The following is a 17586-nucleotide window of genomic DNA, read 5'->3' as shown; positions in this document are numbered from 1 at the left end:
CTCACTTAGACCTCCAGGTAAGATTGCAGCCCAGTCGATTGCAAACTTGTGAGACTCCCGAGCAGATGACCAGTGAAGTTGAGCCCAGACTCCTGACCCCGAGAACTGTGAGACCATTGATGGGGTGCTGTGTTCAGCTGCTAAGTCTGTGGTCTTCTGTTGGGCAGCACAGAAAGCTAATCCAGGGGCAGCTGCTAGCATAGAGCTGTGCTGTTCTCCTCCCATTATAAAGTGATGCTGCTTACTTGTTTCTGTCGAAGTAGAAACCAGTAACCGCATGGACCAAGGGACAAAGCCACTGGCCCCCCAGAAAGCGGGAAGTGTCCACACTGGTGGTCACTCGAGAAGCAGGAGGGGTCTGCCCTAGCACTCGCACAGAGCAGCCAGGGAAGGGGTGGGCTCAGCAGGGTGCTCCCAGATCCTGCAGCCGTCTCCCCAGGTGTCCAGGAGGACTCAACCCTTCATTTCATTAGGCAGCCTTGTTAATTTTCACACGATACTAACAGAGCAAACATAACTCTTTAATAACGCTAACAGGTCAAGTCACTAATTCATAATGACAGGACTGCGTTAGTCAAACATAAAAACCCAGAGATGGATTATGTAATGGCCCAAGAATTTCGCTTGGCTTTTTCTATAAGAAGTTACAGAATACCATCAAGCAGGACTACAGATGGCATCGTTTTAGGGGAGAAACAAGCTGGAAAAGGACTGAAACCTAAGTGAAGGGTTTGAGCTTTCAAATCTGATCGATGCAGCAAATGATGTTTACTTATAAACAGCATCTTTAGTCTGATGGCCCTGGGAAGAGCAGTCCAGATCCAGCTGCATCCAGGAATTCCTGCATCTATAACCAAAATGCCTTAATCCAGCTGATGAGAGATGGTGTTCCTCTTCTCTGGGGGCTTCAGTCCTGGAAAAGTATCAAAATAAATATAGCTGTAACCTGAAAAAGGTATTTGAAAAAAAAAAGAGAGGGAATAATGAAGATGTTAGTTAAATCCATGATGTTGCTACTTGGGGTAAGAGGTTGGCTTGGTAATCATTGCATTAATATATGCTTTATTTGTTGTCTGAGGTGTTTGCAATATTCAAAAGAATCTAACCATGCCACACTTATAACTGCAGGTTACATTGTTTAATAAGAGAACTACTTTAATGTATTTGTAATTGTTATTTAGATGTGCCAAAAAAGAGAGATTTGTAAAATCTGGTTCACTGAACATGAATTGAGTTCAACAGAGTGCACGGCGCATGGGCAGTCCTGGGAAATCATCAACAAGGGAAAGGAGACTGCAGTCTGATCTGAGGGGGGCCTGGCCTTTCAACGAGCAGGGGCATACACACTGGTCAGACGGAGGATGGAGATCATGGGATCTCGGAGGAGGAGCCAAGCTCTCCAGGGAAAAAAGCAAATTGCACAACAAAACAGAAAGGTGAGCCCATGTGGGGAAACAGTCAACCCTTGTCAAATTACATGCATGCATGTTTTTCTTTAGTCGCTAAGTCTTATCCAACTCTTTGTGACCCCATGGACTGCAGCCCACCAGGCTCCTCTGTCCATGGGATTCTCCAGGCAAGAATACTGGAGTGGGTGGCCATTTCCTTCTCCAGGGGATCTTCGCGACCCAGGGATCGAACCCACATCTCCTGAGCCTCCTGCATTGCAGGCAGATTCTTTACCACTGAGCCACTTGGGAAGCCTCGCATATACATGTAACAAGAGCGATGACAATTCCCACCTTAAACCACTCGCCAAAACTTCTGGGGCGGGGGGGCGGGCGGGCTGCACACGCAGTCGGTGCTGTGTGTGCCACGTCCGCGCGGGGCCCCCAGCAGCGCCTGGGCTCCGAGGCAGCCCCACACTCCGCTGACGGCCGCCCACTCAGCCATGTCCCCTCACAGAGATCCGATGAAGTACCTCATTTTACTTGGGAGTCCCTGGGCCTGCAAGGAGATCCAACCAGTCCATCCTAAAGGAGATCAGTCCTGGGTGTTTATTGGAAGGACTGATGCTGAAGCTGAGGCTCCAATGCCTTGGCCACCTGATGTGAAGAGCCTATTCATCGGAAAAGACCCTGATGCTGGGGAAGATTGAAGGTGGGAGGATAAGGGGACAACAGAGGAGATGGCTGGATGGCATCACCGACTCAATGGACATGAGTTTGAGCAAGCTCGGGGAGTTGGTGATGGACAGGGAGGCCTGGTGTGCTGTAGTCCATGAGGTCGCAAAGAGTTGGACACGACTGGGCAACTGAACTGACTGACCGCATTTTACAGGTGAGGAAACTGAGTCACAAGTGGGCTCCTCCTTAGTGGGCCAGGACACGCAGCCCCGAGATGGAAGAGCAGGCTGTGTCCCCTTTAAAAGAGAGACCACACCGTTAACACCTGCAACAGGCTACAGGCCCTGGTTCCGCCAGGTAGGAAGACAGAAGGAGACCGTTTTAGGAAAGGGCACCTCTTCTAAATGAGAGGTGAGGGCTACTTAGTGGGAGGCACCAAAGACCCAGTCCTATGCTGCAGCGTCCAGGTCAGCTGACTGTAATCGTGTGACCTGCAGGGAAAGCCCAGCCTTGGAAGCGGGTTCCTCCGGCAGGGCAGCCCGCGAGGAGCCCCGGAGCCCTTCACGTGGCCACACCTGTTAGCACTGTTCGCGGCAGCAGCTGAAAGTACTGATGGTCGTGATCACGGGGCACGCCTCTGGGCTCCTCTCTGGCTCCACGCACAGACCCTGGGCCCTTCCTCCTGGCGGAGCTGCAGAACCCCCGTCCTTTCCTTGGGTGTCCCTGGAAACTGGGAAGGAACTTGTCCTCAGAAAGCAAGGGGAGCCACCACGGAAGCAAAGTAGGGAGCGGTGGACCCATTCGAGGGGCGCCTGCTTCCTGGGGCCTCAGCGCTCTGCTTGCTGACAGTCCTCCCCGCCGCCCTGGGGGACGGGAGAGCCTGCCCCCTTGGGTCCTCACCTGGCTGCTCTGGGGCTTGGGCTGCTTCTGCTGCTTAGTCTCCGAGACTCTTCTGTGACCCCCTAGACTGTAGCCTGCCAGGCTCCTCAGTCCATGGGATTTGCCAGGCAAGAGTACTGGAGTGGGTTGCTGTTTCCTTCTCCAGGAGATCTTCCCAATGCAGGGATCGAACCCACGTCTCCTGCGTTGGCATAGCCACCGGGGAAGCCCCTACCACTCGTTTTTGTTAGTTGCTCAGTCTTGTCTGACTCTTGGCAACCCCCTGGACCGTAGCCCGCCAGGGTCCTCTGTCCACGGAAGTCTCCAGGCAAGAATACCGCTCCTAAGTCGTGGCTTTTATCAAGGATCCCCTGGACAGTGGTATTAAACGGGCTCCTCTCTGAGTGCCCCAGCTGCCAGAGGTGGAATCCGGACTGTGGCTTCTTCCCAGCGGTGGCGACTGCAGGCTCAGAACCTGAGAACCCTGGATTGTGAGGCCGCATTCTATGCCCCCGCGGCCCACCCTGCCCCACTCCTCCCGGCCTTCTGCCCGCAATGGCCCCGGCCCCGGGGCCTTCTGTGTCCCTCATTCATGTCGCCCCCAGCCTCCTGCTCTCTTCTACTGGAGCGTAAGGGCGCTCTTCCTGGCCCCATCCGCGGGCTCCCTCCTCCCGCCCAGGGGCCCCTTGCTGAAGCCAGCCATGTCCACCGTGCAGGCGGCAGGTAGGAGCGGGGATGGAGGGGGTGGGGGAGAGGGTCCCCTCTCCTTCCTGAGGACCCCTGCCCTCCTCAGTCCTCCAGGCCCCCCTGTTTTCAAAGCCAGGGCTGTGTGGCTTCTTCTGCTTCTCTCTGCGGTTGCAGGAAAAACGAGCTGTAGGGCTCGCTGACAGAATAATGACCAAGAGTGCAGATCGAGGCCCTCCCGCACCCTGCAGGGCCCTGAGCGAGCACGTGCTGGGGGGTGGCCCACAGAGGGCCCCTCCTGACCCCAGGCTGTGCCCTTTCCTCTCAGCGTGAGAGTGGTCATTCACTTGCCCCCAGCCAGAGAGGTGCCCAGGTGTCACCAAATTCACTGCTTTGGTAAAGTGTCACAAGTCCGTGCGGCGGCAGATTTCAGAGAGAAATCCCTTCTGTCAGTCTGAGTACCTTTCACTAACATCTGGCAGAGGGTGGAAATTCTGTCATCACAGAAAATAGAGCGGGTCCCAAAGAGCAGGTGTCGTCTTAACAAGCATCTCCCTACTATCTGGACACTGGCTTTTTAAGACTTTTTCAACGTGGACCATTTTTACATCTTTATTGAGTCTGCTACAACACTGCTTCTGTTTTTGTGTTTTGTATTTTTGGCCACGAGGCATGTGGGATCTCAGCTCTGGATCAGGGACCAAACCTGCCTCCCTTGCATTAGAAGGTCGAGTCTTAACCACTGGACCACCAGGGAAGTCCCTGGGTCCTTTGCTTTTGTAAAACTGGGAGTGGCCTTCGGGAATGATCCAGACCTATTTCTAGCCCAAGGGGCACAACTTCATGGTCTCTGGAGCAGAGGGACCTAGGTGTGACCCCTCCCAGGCAGGCGACCTTGAGCTCCATTACATGTTCATGGAACATCCGGCAGGTTCCAGGCACTGGGGTGCAGAAATAAGACACCAGGGGCTCAGTGGACCCGACTCAGTGGGGAGATGAACCGTCTCCCCAGGTTGGGGTGGTGCCCAAGCATCACAGCCCTGATACGAAGTGGGGGCCCCTGCGGTGTCCACCCGCTCTCCGAGTGGGACACACGGACTACGCCCTTGAAACGGCGATTCTGCCGTGGAAGGTGAGGTGAACCTGCCCCCAGGAGGGGGACACTGTTATAATCCTGAGGGATGTGCAGTGTCTCTGTGTAAGGAAGCCGGGCTTCCAGAGGCGAGGCGACTTGTCAAGTCACACGGGGAGCGTGTGGGACAGGCAGAGCGGGGACCGGAGCTCGCTTCCTCCCGCAGAAGCACCCTGCTCTGCTCCTCTGAACGCAGTAGTGACGAGAGGCATTCGGTTCACCTTGCGTGTGGTCGCCACAAACGTGCGGACCTCGTGTTTTAGCCCGTGCTTGGTCTAGACACGCCAGTGACATCTTTTGGTACTGTAGGGCTGCTCAGAGGTGTTGAGTACAGCTGCTTGGCAACTTACTTAGCTAGAAACTTGCCATCCACAACTAGCTCTGTTCCTGTGAGAATTACTAGGAAATTCTGACTTCAAGAGATGATTTCTGTGATCCACTGCAAGAGTGAATGCGTTCCTCCGGGCAGGATTATGCAGAGAGGCCCACCTCTGAGAGAATGAAGGGTGTGAAGGTGTTTTACTTTTAGATCTTATTTTAAGTGATGTAGTTTTGGCTGCAGTGGGTCTTCGTTGCTGCAAGTGGGCTTTCTCTAGTTGAGGCGAATGGGGGCTCCTCCCGTTGCGGTGTGCGGGCTTGCACTGCGGTGGCTTCTCTTCTCGGGGAACGCGGGCTCTACAGCGCACAGGCTCAGTAGTTGTGGTTCCAAGGCTTAGTCGCCCCATGGCACACGGGATCTTCGTCCCTGGACGAGGGATCGAACCCATGTTTCCCGCATTGGCAGGCGGATTCTTAACCACTGAACCACCACGGAAGTCCCAGTATGGATTTAAATACAGTAATACATCCAGGCAGACCCCAGAGGTATTTTGGGTTTTGGTTCACCGCAATAAAGTGAGTCACAATTTTTTTTCTTTCCACAGTGCATATAAAAGTTATGCTTACAACACCCTGTGGTCTAATAGCATTATGTCTAAAAAACATACATACCTTAATTTTTCTATTGAAGGATAATGCTTGACAGAATTTTGTTGTTTTCTGTCAAACCTCAACATGAATCAGCCATAGGTATACATGTATCCCCTCCCTTTTGAACCTCCTTCCCCATCCCCATACCTTAAAGATACTTTATTAAAAAATACTAACCAACACCTGAGCCTTTAGTGAGTCACAGCTGTGACATCAAAGATCATTGATCACAGATCACCATCACAAATGTAATAATAATGAACCAACTTGAAATATTGGGACAGTTACCAAAATGTGACACCGACACGAGGTGAGCATGTGCTGCTGTAAAACTGGCTCTGACAGACTTGCCATGGGCTTCACTTTCTTTAATTAAAAAAAAAAAATGCAGTATCTGCAAAGTGCACTGGACGAGGTCTTGCCTTCACTTTCAGTAAGACTCACCACGTGACTTGCATAAAATTGTCGCCTGTGTGGTATAAAAAGCATCTGTGCTTAATTTATAAAACACTTAGAAAGATTTGTCTAGTAGAACCGTAAGGCTTGCCACAGGCTTACCATCAAACCGAAAACTCGATGTTTATCTAAGAGAAACATTTAGCAAATATTTGGTAAGGGCTTTCTCTGAGGCAGGCAGTCTGTAATCAGTTACAGTCTTGGATTTTGAAATGATATTTGCTTCCTCCTCCTTTTTTTTTTTTTTGCCACAATCCCAACCATGTGAGACTGTAACTTCTTGAATGTGTGAGCAGCCCATGTGATGGGCTGTTAGCACTTCTCAAAGCCTGCCAGAAAGGGCACCATCCTGGTTTTGGTTTTCTCTGACTACAGCTGAGGACAGTTCTTGGCGACTGTCAAGGTCTGCAGGGAGGACAGTGGCAGCTTCTCTGCCCGCCCCGCCAAAACCCTCCTCCTGAGCCAGGGGATAGCGCGTCCACTACCTGACCACGTGGACCCGACCACGTGCCCTGCTGAGGGCTCGCAGCAAAAACATGCACACATACCAGTTAAAACCATATTCTCACTTCTGTGGAACTGGCAATGCTAAGATATATATTTTTTTGGTTAATGTACTCATGACGTAAAAGTGGATTAGGAGCAGAATTTCAGCAATCTGAAAAATATGCACAGGAGGAAGGTTTTTTGTTTTTTTTTTTCTATTTTTAAAAATGTTTGACTTTGCTGGGTCTTCGCTGCGGCGCGGGCTTCTCTCTAGCTGTGGCCCCTGGCAGCACACGGGCTGCTCACTGCCGTGGTTCTCCTGCTGCGGAAGCACGGGCTCTAGGGCCTGCAGGCTTGCACAGTCACGGATTCTGGACTCCAGAGCACAAGCTCAGTAGTTGTGGCACATGGGCTTAGTTGCTTCTTGGCACGTGGGATCTTCTGGGAACAGGGATCGAACCTGCATCTCCTGCACTGGCACGCAGATTCTTTACTGCTGTGCCATCTGGGAAGCCTGAGGTATGTTGCCAAGTCTTCTTGAAGAACATGTTTCTGTTAAAATGAGCATCCAGTGGCTGGCTTCTCTGGCGCACCTGGCATGGAGGCCCGGTTCATTCGGGTCAGGAGTGCTGGATCTGGGATGCAGAGACCCACCTTCTGTGGCTCGGGGACCGTGGAAAGGCCCTGCCACCTCTCTGCCCAGGTTTCCTCGTTAAGTGGTTGGGGGACTTCTTGGGATGGCCCCGGGATGAGCTGAGGTAGGAGTGGCTTGGAGGTGAGGTTACTCCCAGAAGCGGGTCTTGCTTCCTGTTTCACACAGAGGCCATTGGAAGAAAGCGTCCCCTCCACCCACGCGCCACCTGCACAGGCACCCACGTCTCCAGGATCCCGCCAGGGACCCCATCCCCTTTCTCCCCCTCCCCCAGCCCCTCCTCCCACTCCCCCTCAGCATCTGATTGTTCCCACCAACTTACAAACCTGCTGTTACTTCCCCTTCCATTCAAACACCTGCAAACTCACAACACACAAAGCTGGTCCTTTTGGCCTCCTGTGGGTAGACTCTCCCACCTCCTTCTATACCTGCGCACCTTCCGGCCCGGCCTGCTTTGAATACCAGTGTAACACGGCCCATCCTGCTCACCCAACCCCCAGCACCTACCGCTTTGCAGCCCCGGCCCATTAAAGCATCAGCTCCATGAGCTGGGCAGTCACTGGTGGTGTTGCCTCCTGGGGCAGAGTGTCTGCTCCAGAACACTTGGGGGTGAGCGGTCACTGAGATGGTCTCAGGTCTGTATTCGAAGGGCAGCGCCTCTCAGATGTGCATGCTTTCCTTTGCTCAGTCTCTCTCCATGGTATGTAAGTTTCAAGTGTTGCTGGGCTCCTTTGCCTCCTTACCTGTCCACCCTGGGGCTCCCCCCCTTTTTTTCTTGATACCTTAAGAAAAAAATCATTTATTTGGCTGTGCCAGGTCTTAGTTGCAGCATGTGGGATCTAGTTCCCTGACTGGGGATCGAACCTAGGCCCCCTGCATTGGGAGTGCAGTGTCTTCTCTGCTGGCTCCTCTCAATCCACAGCCACCACCATCACCTGAGCCAGAAACCTGAGCATCCGGAGTCTCCCATATCCACTCTGGAAGTTGCCGGGTCTTAACAGGCTCTCCACCTCCCTCACACCTTGACTCTCCTGTCTCCCCAGCTGTCCCTTCCCCATTGATTCCCCAGCCTCCTTTCACTCCACGCTGCTGCCAGTCATTTTCCTAGTAGTAAATCTGATGCTCCTACTGCCCTGTTCTGCTCCCAGCAATTCGGCCTCCCCCCGGGGCTCCGGCCATGGCAGGTGACTTGGTGTCTCAGCAGGTAGTGGCTGCTGCTCTCTGGACCGCAGTTCACTCTTCCAGGCATGCTTATCCCCAGGCCTTCCTTCCAGGTGAGGCAGCCAGGGCCCATAGGCACCTCTAAATGACCGCTCAAGCCTCGCTGCACTGCCTTTGTGAGTTTTTACTGTCTGGCTGCTTCTCTTCTGCGTCCCTGACCAGTTATCTTTGTCCCTTGCAATCTGTGCTCGGGTGGGGAGGCGGAGCTGGGAGAGCAGGTTCCCATCACCTGGCTCAGTGATGGGGAGGGGCCTGCTTGTTGGGAAACCCCACGTCCTCTCATTCACAGATATGGGTTTCCAAGCTCCAGTGGAGGCACCGCTGGGGGTAGAAATCTGTTATACGAAGAGAAGGGAGCCAAAGGCTGTGGTTCTGTGGAGTTTGATCTGTAAACAAAGACACTGGAGAAAGAGAAAATTAACCCTGAAATTGAGGGAACATCTGCCAACTTAACTGGAGTTGGATAGGAAAGGCTTAGGGGAGGGGGGGACGGGGGAAGGATGCCCCCCACCTTGTGTCCGCAGCTGACCAGTATTAGGGGGCCTGCCCAGAGCCTACTTTTTCTCCTTGGTGAGGCTTTGGGTTGACCCTCAGTTTTCCCTGGGGCGCGGCGGGGGGGTGGGGGGGCTCTTCGTTTCACTGCTGTCACTCTGTGGTTGGTTATAGCTCAGACTTCTGGGAAGGCATGGCCTCCCTAGACCTCTCTGGCCGGAAGTCGCTGGCCACTAGAGTCCAGCCTCCATTCTGGACTGGGAGCCCTCCCCACCCCCATCTGGCTGCCCCTTGTCCCTCCCCACAGGCTTGTGGGGAGGCCTGCAGTTGAGCAGTACTGGGATGACAGGTGTGGATGGGGTCCCAGGAGCTACACTCCTGATAAAGAATCACGATGCTGTCTTATGAAAAGTTAAAAATGAGGTGGGGTCTGAGAGCTGTCCCTGAGCTAGATCAAGGTGCTGGTCAGGTGAGAAGGCTGGGAAACCCCAAATGCTGCAGAAGGCAGGGAATGGGTGCAGGGGGAGCCATGGTGTGGCCCCAGCATGCACGTCTGTCAGGTTCAAGTTTATTACCAAACTATTAAGCGCTGGGTGCGACAGGCCCAGGGCTTCCGTGAGGGCGTGCGGCCCAGAGGCCTTGGAGGTCCCGTTTAGGTCCCTCCTCTCTGAGCTGTCTCCGGACTGTGGACCGGGGGTCAGTACTTCCCGAGTTGCTGGGAAGACTGTGAACCCAGGAAGAGCAGGGGGCCGCGCCCGCCGTCCCCAGCAGTGCAGTATTTGTAATCAGAGGCCACAACCCCATACATGACCGATTTATCAAAATAAAACCGAGGCACTGAACGCCAGCTAGGCGCGAGCAGGCCCGGCTTGCCGCAGCTTCCACTGACCCTGGGTGCTGCCCGACCCCGACCCGGGTCGCTCTGGAGGCTGAGTCCCCGGTTCTCCGCCCCTGGCGAAGACGACCAGGGGGCGGCCCGGGGACCCGAGCCGCCGGGCCCGTCCTCCGGGCCGCCCCTGCCCATGGGCCCCGGCCGTCCTCCGGGACGGGTGGGTTCGGGCCCCCGGACGCCTGGCGGGCCTGGGGTCTCCGTCCTCCGAGATCAGGACCTGGCGCTGGGAGAACGCGGCCAACAGGCCATGAGGTGACGACGCTGGCGCGGCGCCTCTGGAAGTCTTGCGTGTTCGTGTGTCTGGGGGGATCTCCTCGGGGTGTGAGGCCCGAGGCCGCGGAGGTGGAGTTGGGGCCCCCGGTTGGGGAGGCGCGCCGGGTCTTCATCGACGAGGCGGCCGAAGAGGGAGCGGCCCCTTTAAGCGCCGCCGGCCCCGCCCCCTGCGTCTCCCCCTACTTCCCGCCCCCGCGGGACGCCCAGCGGGGAGGTGCGCGGGGTCTCCGTTGACTAGCGGCCCGCGGGGCGGCCGAGGGAGGGCGCGGCCCCTTTAAGCGCCGCCGGCCCCGCCCCCCGCGCCTCCCCCCGCCCCCGCGGGAGCCGCGCCACGTGACCCGGGTCTTGTGACCGGCGGGGGAGGTGCGGGGGGAAGCCCGCGGCGCCCGCCTCCAGGGGCCCAGCCCCGCCGCCGCCGCCGCCGCCGCTGCCGCCTCCGCCGCCGCTGCCTCCGCCGCCGCCCGCGAGCTGCGGGTCCCGCCGCCGGGCGTCCGCGCGTCTGAGCGAGCCGCAGTCCGGGGCGAGTCCGAGCGGGAGCCGAGCCGGGCGCGGGGGGCGCCGCCCGCCATGGACCACAAGCCCCTGCTGCAGGAGCGGCCGCCCGCCTACAACCTGGAGGCCGGCCAGGGCGAGTTCGCGTGCGCCCCGCACGGCTACGGCGCCATCGCCGCCGCCCCGCCGCCGCCCTACCCCTACCTCGTCACAGGTGGGCCGGGGCCGGGCCCGGGGCGCGGGCCGGGGGCCTGGGAGCGAACTTCGGGCGGAGTTCCACCGCGACCTTTAACCCCGAAACCAACTTTTCTCCGGACGTGGCGGCGGCGGGGGGCGCGGTCGAGGGGAGACCCCGGGGTCCGGACCGTGCAGGGGGTCGGGGACGACGCCGTCCTGGGAACTGGAGGTCGGGCCCCCGAATCTGGGCACCGCCCGACTGCCCTGAGCCCATCTGCGGGTCGCTCGCGCCCAGTTCGCTCCTCCTAGGAAGCACGTCCATCTCTTTGCAGTTTTAAGTTTATTAAGGAGACGCTGTCCACAAGTTAACGTTTAATTAAAGCTTATAGTGGGCATTTAGTGGACGCAGCTGTCGTTCTAATTTTGAAAAGGATGCGAGCATTTGGTGGGGAGGGGGGAGGGCAGGAGAAGTGGACCTCAGACCCTCTTTCCTCCCTGCCCTCTTCTGATGTGTCTTCCTGCCCACAGGAATACCCACCCACCACCCCAGGGTCTACAACATCCACAGTCGGAATGTCACCCGGTACCCTGCCAATTCCATCGTTGTGGTCGGAGGCTGCCCAGTCTGCAGGTATGTCCCAGGCCTGGGGGCTCCAGAAGTCACTAAGGACACGCTCACAGCCTCATAAAGGCAGGATCTGGGGGAGACGTGGTCAGTCTCCGGCCAAGCTGCTGACCTGAGCCGTGGGAGAGAGCGTGCCGGTGGTCCTTGGGTCCATCCAGGGTTCGTGTGGCAGAGGGGACTGGGTGTCCGTCCCTCTCCCCCCGTTGCTGTGCTTTTGGGGCCATTGAGCCCCATGGGGATGGGATTCAGAAATGGCAGCAGTTGGACGGACTGCCTGCTATCCCTGGTTCTGGAACCTGCAGGGTGGCTCTGTGGTTGCTTCTCGAAGGTGGCCAGAGGTTCCCTTTTCCCTGGGAAGGGTCCGTTTGGAGAGCTGGGCAGGAGAGTCCAGACTCAGGTGACCAGTGTCTTGGAGGAGCTGAAGGGTTGGGGGTGACGGGTAAGGGCTGCTCCATCCACATCTGGCCAGCAGCTGTGCAAGGACAGGGACACCGAGGTTCTTTGTTTGGGTGGGAGCGGTATTTTATGTCCTTAAAAGTCCAGCCGCCAGAATCTTCTGGTTTTATAGGGCTTGAGACATAACTATTAGATGCTGTCCTGAGGGTTCAAATTTCTTGTCCTTGGTGGATTCTAGTGCATGGACGGTTCCAAAAGTGAGGGCAGACTTAGCCAGAACTGGGTTTTCCATCTGCCAGGGGGCAGCCTGTAGGGGTGGGGGTGTGGGTGCGGAAGTCAGAGTTGGTGAGATGGAATTGAGAAACTCTGGTTTCCTTAGTTTCAAAAGTGTGTCAGGAAGGCCCCAAGCAGCGTCCAAGGGAAGTTAACAGTTTTGAGTCTTGGGCATCAGCCGTCTGGGGAGGCCTGGAGGGCTGGGGAAGGAGGACGCCTAGGAATGGGGGCAGAACTGGACCCCCAGAGGCAGCCACGCGCTTGCTGAGGGGCCGGCGGGCAGGGGAGAGCCCTCTGGGTTGCGGTGGCCGGGGCACCCTGAGTGGCGGACCTGAAGCAGGTGTGTCTTCTGACACGGCTGGTGACAGTCTGGCCTTTGGAGAACGTGAAGAGGGAAGGGAGACAATTGGCCGCCTCCAGAGCTGCTCCCTGCCCCAGGCACCTGTGGGTGGCAGAGCCGATCGGTTGGAGGCACGTGGATGGGCTTGGAGTGGGGAGGCGTGGCCCGGGAGGCTGGTCACGAGCTGCCGGGCAGGGCATGGGTCAAGGCTGGTCCTGGCCAAGAGAGCCATCGGGGGAAGTGGCACAGCGGGGTGGGGAGAGGGAACCAGTGTGCTTGGCTTCCAGATGGGTCCTGGGTGCTCAGGCTTGTGTGTGCGGCACAGCTGGTTGATTCCAGGGGCTTGTTTTGGGCATGAGCGGCCTCAAGCCATCTCCTAGTCGAAGGAGGGCGTCAGGCTGGCAGCCAAGGAGTCTGAGGAAGGCCCCTGGAGCGGAGCCCTCCACCTGGGGTTTCAGCGTCTCAGAGCGGGGCCCAGCCTTCTGGGAGCCAGGCTCCCGTCCTGGCCATGCCAGCTGCTGGCGGGCCCGGTGCCCCATCTGGGTAGGGGGACGCTGGTGGATGCTCCAGGGTCTGGCTGGCCCCGGGCCCTGGATGGAGGAGGGGAGACCAGCAACAGGTTCTGGGGGCTGAGATCCCCGGGCTCCTCAGGACGGGAGATTCCCATGGGGTGGGACCCTGGTTCCTGCTCTCAGCCCTGTCCCTCTGCTCTTCTGGGGAAGGGCTTGGGCTTGGGGCTGACGAAGGCTGGGGTGGGGGGGCCCTGCATCCAGAACAGGCTTCCTTCGTTGGGTTGGGGTCGCAGTCCTCCCGGCCTCGGGACAGTGGGCGCAGCAAGAGGGGAGCGCACGTACTGAGGACAAGTTTTGGGGCCTCGGTCGGGCCTGACCCCCTTGCTGCCTCTGAGGCGCGTCCTCCGCGGCCCTGATGTTGTCAGAGAACAGAGGGCAGCAGCCGGGCTACTCCGCAAGGGTGCTGCCCCGCTGCAGGGCCCCCTGCTGCCACAGGCCAGGGGCCAGGTGTGTCCAAGGAGCCTCTGTGGGTCTGGGGAGTCGGCACCTCGAGGAGGCTGGGGAGGGTCCCCCGGTGACTGGCTGGCCCATCTGGCGGCGGTGGGTTGGGAGACAGGCAGCTTGTCCTGTGACCGTGTTCCTTCCTTCCCAGCCCCCCCACCTGGCCATTCTGCCCTGGGAGCCTGGCGGGCATCTGCAGGAGTCACACGCCCGTGATTCCCTGAGCGAGGCTCCTGCCACTTGTTCCTCTGCCGCCGTCGGAGCCGCGTGGGCAGCCCGACCCCGTCGCCTTTCATTAGCAGCAGCAGACGAGTGTGCGCACACCGCCCCTGGCCGCTCTCGGCCCCTGTGGGCCGGGCACCGCCTGGCCCAGGCCTTGGCCTCGGCCTCGGCCCCGGCTCTGAGGCGGTCCTCCCCTGGCGCGGGGCCTGTCCCGGGATGCGGGACCCGGTGGCAGGGCTGCGGGGGGCGGGCCTGTGCACAGGGCCCCGGGCCCGGTGTGGAAGCCAGAGGTGAGTCCAGGCCTAGGGTCCTGCTGGGCACCGCTCGGTGTTGGTCCTGGGGTGACCGGGCGGTGAGGGGGCTCCAGGGTGGCCGGGGTCTTGGAAGCTGAGACGGGCACGCAGGGGACAGCCGCAGGGGGGCAGATGCTGCCCGCAGGTCAGGGCAGCGAGGAGGCCAGCGCCCCAGCCTCCCCTGCCCAGGGGCATCCCCGGCCTGACGGTCCGCAGTGGGCGGGGTGCGCAGAGCTGGCGGGTCCCCCTGTTCCGCCCCCTCCCCGGAGCTCTTGAGACCTGCCCCGGGGAAGGCCTGCTTGGAGTCGGGCCCTGGGACCCCTGGTGGGGCACATGTGTCCTGAGGGGATGAGACGTGACCTGGTCTCTGAAGGGGGCTGCCCAGTGCTTTGGGGTGCCCTGCCCTATCCCCACCTGGCTCCAGGCTCATGGCTCCTGGAGGAGGTGGAGTCCTCTGGCCTCTGCCCAGGAGGCTGGCTGGTGCTGCTGCCGCCACCGGGGTTCGGAGGGCGGGGGGCTCAGAGAGCAGGGCCCCTGGCTGGGTCTGGGCTGTTCGTGGCCCCACCAGGTTTTGGTCCAGCTTCCTGGGGAGGAAGCCCCACCTGGCCGAGCGCCCAGCTTCTCTGTGAGGTCAGAGGCAGCGAGATGCGTGTGTTCAGTTACCTGATTTTTCCAGCTTCCATATTTTTTTCACCTCTGTTGCGGAGGAACACGGACAGGGCTTTGCTTAGTCTGGATTCAGAAGCTGTTGGTAAAGAGCTGAGCTGATCGGGGCTTCTGAGGGGCTTGGAGGAGGAGACACCAGATTGCTCAGGAGGGGCTGGCAGGATGGGTGGGGGGGCCCACAGGGACTGGGTGGTCTGTACTCTGGGGCTTGTTGCTGTGTCAGGATTGGCCTAGAGACCAGGCTGAGTTTCTCAGTTTAAAAAAAGTAAATCACATCCACTCTGCTTTTGCGGTCCAGGCAGGCAGCACCCATCGTCAGCAGCGAACGTTTCTGCAGCAGGATATGATCGCGTGAAGCAGACACGTTGAGACTGTAAACGGCCGCATGGTAGTTGAGGTCAAGTGGCTGTGAGCTGAGTGTGTTACCAGCTTTGTTAAAAAGTCCCGCGTTCAGAGCCTTCGGTGTTTGAGGCTGTAGCTCAGGTGTGGGCTCAGGGTGCAGGTGAGGCTCATGGGCTCCTGGTCCCTGGGGCAGCAGGGTGTGAGCAGAGCCTCCCTCCCTGCCCAAGGGGAGTGACCCGGCACCTCCCCAGAGACTTGGGGGTGGCCTGGCCCCCCCTGGGGGAGAGGTGAAGGGGAGTCGTCCGTCAAACCCGGACTCCCACCAAGGGCGTGGGAAGGGCTGCCCTCTGCTCCGGCTGGAGGGAAGGATCTGCACAGAACGAGCCGCAGGTCTGCGGGCTGAGGCGTGCGGGGCGCGGGGCGGGCGGTCGGGGCCCCCATGTCTGTGCCCTCAGGCCGCGGAGGGCCCGATGAGAGCCTGCCCCCTGAGCCTGCCCCCTGTGCCGTGTAGACCGGGTCTGGGTCGGGTGGGGCTGCTGTTTGACCCTTGACCCCAGAGGCCAGGAGACGTCCCAGAGGGGCTGTCTGTGTGGACAGACAGGGCGGCTGGGCCGGCCCTGCCCATGCCCTGGGGGGAGGTGGACGCCTCCAGGTTTCTCTAGCCTGGCGTACCCCTCATGTCCTGGAGCCCCCGAGGGGACGCACAGGGTTCTAGGCTCTGCCTCTTAGCAGTTTGGGCCTTAAGTGAGATGACAGGGCGTCCAGCCTGGGTGGGTGCTCGGGGAGTGTCTGTCGTTGGGTCCCCCTGTTCCTGGAGGGGCACGAGGCACCCAGTGACCCTGTGGCAGGCCTCTCCTGAAAGGTCTCAACTGGTGCAGCTGACCCAGCAGGAGGCCTGGGCCCTTGTCCTCCGTTTCCCCCTTGGATGTTCTGACCAAGCAGACAAACCACTGACTTGGGTTCAGCCACAGGTAGAGAAGGTGGGATAGGTGCCCCGAGGGGGCCCTGGCCCCCCAGCCATGCTCCAGTGGCCTGAGGGGCATCCCCGCCTGCGTGGGGCCCTGGCGGTGGCATCCCCCAGCCCCCCAAGCGTGGCTCTGGTCTTTTCTCGGCGGGGGCTCCTGCCTCCTGGGCTGCGGGCCCTGGAGCCAGGCAGGTGCAGCCTGGGCGGGCAGGGGCTCAGAGGTGTGGTGCCAGCCCTGTGCTTCCCCTTGGAGTGGGCCTGGCTACTGCCCAGCTGCTTGGACCTTTCCTGAACTCAGCGCAGGTCTCCAGGGGAGGGCAGAGAGCCAGAGGTTTCCCGAGAACCCCCTTGGACTTTCTGCAGCGTCCTGGGGCGCTGGAGGGAGAGAGTGCATGTTTCCTTGAGGCAGTTCCTGCCGGCGTTTGTGGGCACTGGGGCTTCAGGAAGATGGGGAGGGCGTGGAGTGGGTGGGTCCCTGTTCTCCCACAGCGCTGCCCCCCGCAGCTCCGGGGCGGGAGGGAAGCGGTTCTGGGGATGGAGGCTGGCATCAGGCGTCTCACTGCAGCTGTCAGGGCACATGGCAGCTCCTGCTCCACCCGCCTTGGGGGCCTTGGAGAAGGACCCCGGCCCTGGGTGGTGACCTCTTGGGGATGTGGTTGGGGGCTGGCCCCTCGTGGTCCTGGGGGTCATACATTGGGCACATGGAGGGTTAATGTGACTTTTTCCAAATTTTCCAAAGAGGAGTTTTGAGATTAAACCTCCCAAGGTAAGTGACGTGGTGTGAACCTGAGTGGTTTCTGCCCCCTCCTCCCACAGTAAAAGCCACACACAATCCAAACTATCACTGTCCCGGAATTTCCCTCTAGGGAGTGGAAAAATAAGTCTAAAACTTTCCAACAGTGGGAGAAACACTGTACAGTGGCTTGGGTTTCGTGTTCTTAGGATGTAAGTGTTTATGGGAACCAGCACTTGCTGCTCGTTCCTTGTCTGAGAGAACACATGGCCGAGCGCTCCGCCGGCGCCCCCCGCGTCTCCTCTGCAGCGGCGCCCTGACCGCGCGCCCCCTGTCTCCGCAGGGTCGGGGTCCTGGAGGACTCGTTCACCTTCCTGGGCATCTTCTTGGCCATCGTCCTGTTCCCCTTTGGGTTCATCTGCTGTTTCGCCTTGAGGAAGCGAAGATGCCCCAACTGTGGAGCCAACTTCACTTAAAGGGAAGAGCACACCCGGCTCTCCCACACCCCGCTTTTTCTAATGTAAATGTCGTGTACAATAGCTTTATCTGATGAAGCTCCTGGACTGTTTTGTACAGTGAGGCGGGTGGACTGGGCGGGTGAGGAGGGGCACAGGGAGGAGTCGGAGTGAGGACGTGGGCAGCTCCGCTCCCAGGCGACGATGCTCAATAAAGCACTGCTTTTATTTTTCGCAGTCTTCAATTTGAGAAAGGGGAGAAATACTGTTTTAAATAAATGAGATCCATACCATTGTTTACCTGGTTTTGCTTATTCAGTGTATGCACACTGTCACAAAAGAGCCTCCCCAGCCCTGACCCCCCAACACTGTCCAGGTCGGGTGACCTTCCCT

The 17586-nt window shown here is 58.8% G+C and overlaps 1 protein-coding gene across 2 annotated transcripts; it reads left to right on the top strand.

Moving 5' to 3' along the window:
• The first annotated feature begins 2866 nt into the window (after positions 1 to 2866).
• Positions 2867 to 17491, top strand: BRI3 (brain protein I3). Of its 2 annotated transcripts, none has more exons than XM_061402187.1 (3): positions 2867 to 3668; positions 11400 to 11502; positions 13670 to 17074. In XM_061402187.1, the coding sequence occupies exons 1-3, from the start codon at positions 3452 to 3454 to the stop codon at positions 13740 to 13742; spliced, it is 393 nt and encodes a 130-aa protein (XP_061258171.1). In that variant the 5' UTR covers positions 2867 to 3451; the 3' UTR covers positions 13743 to 17074. The 2 variants fall into 2 exon arrangements, with proteins under 2 accessions (XP_061258171.1, XP_061258172.1); XM_061402188.1 differs by lacking the exons at positions 2867 to 3668; positions 13670 to 17074 and adding exons at positions 10605 to 10908; positions 17082 to 17491.
• The last annotated feature ends 95 nt before the right edge of the window (positions 17492 to 17586 follow it).

The sequence above is a fragment of the Bos javanicus genome, chromosome 25 (assembly GCF_032452875.1).
Source record: "Bos javanicus breed banteng chromosome 25, ARS-OSU_banteng_1.0, whole genome shotgun sequence".
Taxonomy (NCBI): domain Eukaryota; kingdom Metazoa; phylum Chordata; class Mammalia; order Artiodactyla; family Bovidae; genus Bos; species Bos javanicus.
The sequence above is the reverse complement of the archived record's forward strand: the minus strand, read 5'-3'. Positions and strand labels throughout refer to the sequence as shown.

Coding starts and splice junctions, on each gene's coding strand:
- BRI3 (XM_061402187.1), top strand. CDS start 3,452: ATGCCCCCGCGGCCCACCCTGCCCCACTCCTCCCGGCCTTCTGCCCGC. Junction 3,669..11,399: donor GTCCACCGTGCAGGCGGCAG/GTAGGAGCGGGG, acceptor TCCTGCCCACAG/GAATACCCACCCACCACCCC. Junction 11,503..13,669: donor GGAGGCTGCCCAGTCTGCAG/GTATGTCCCAGG, acceptor CTTCCTTCCCAG/CCCCCCCACCTGGCCATTCT.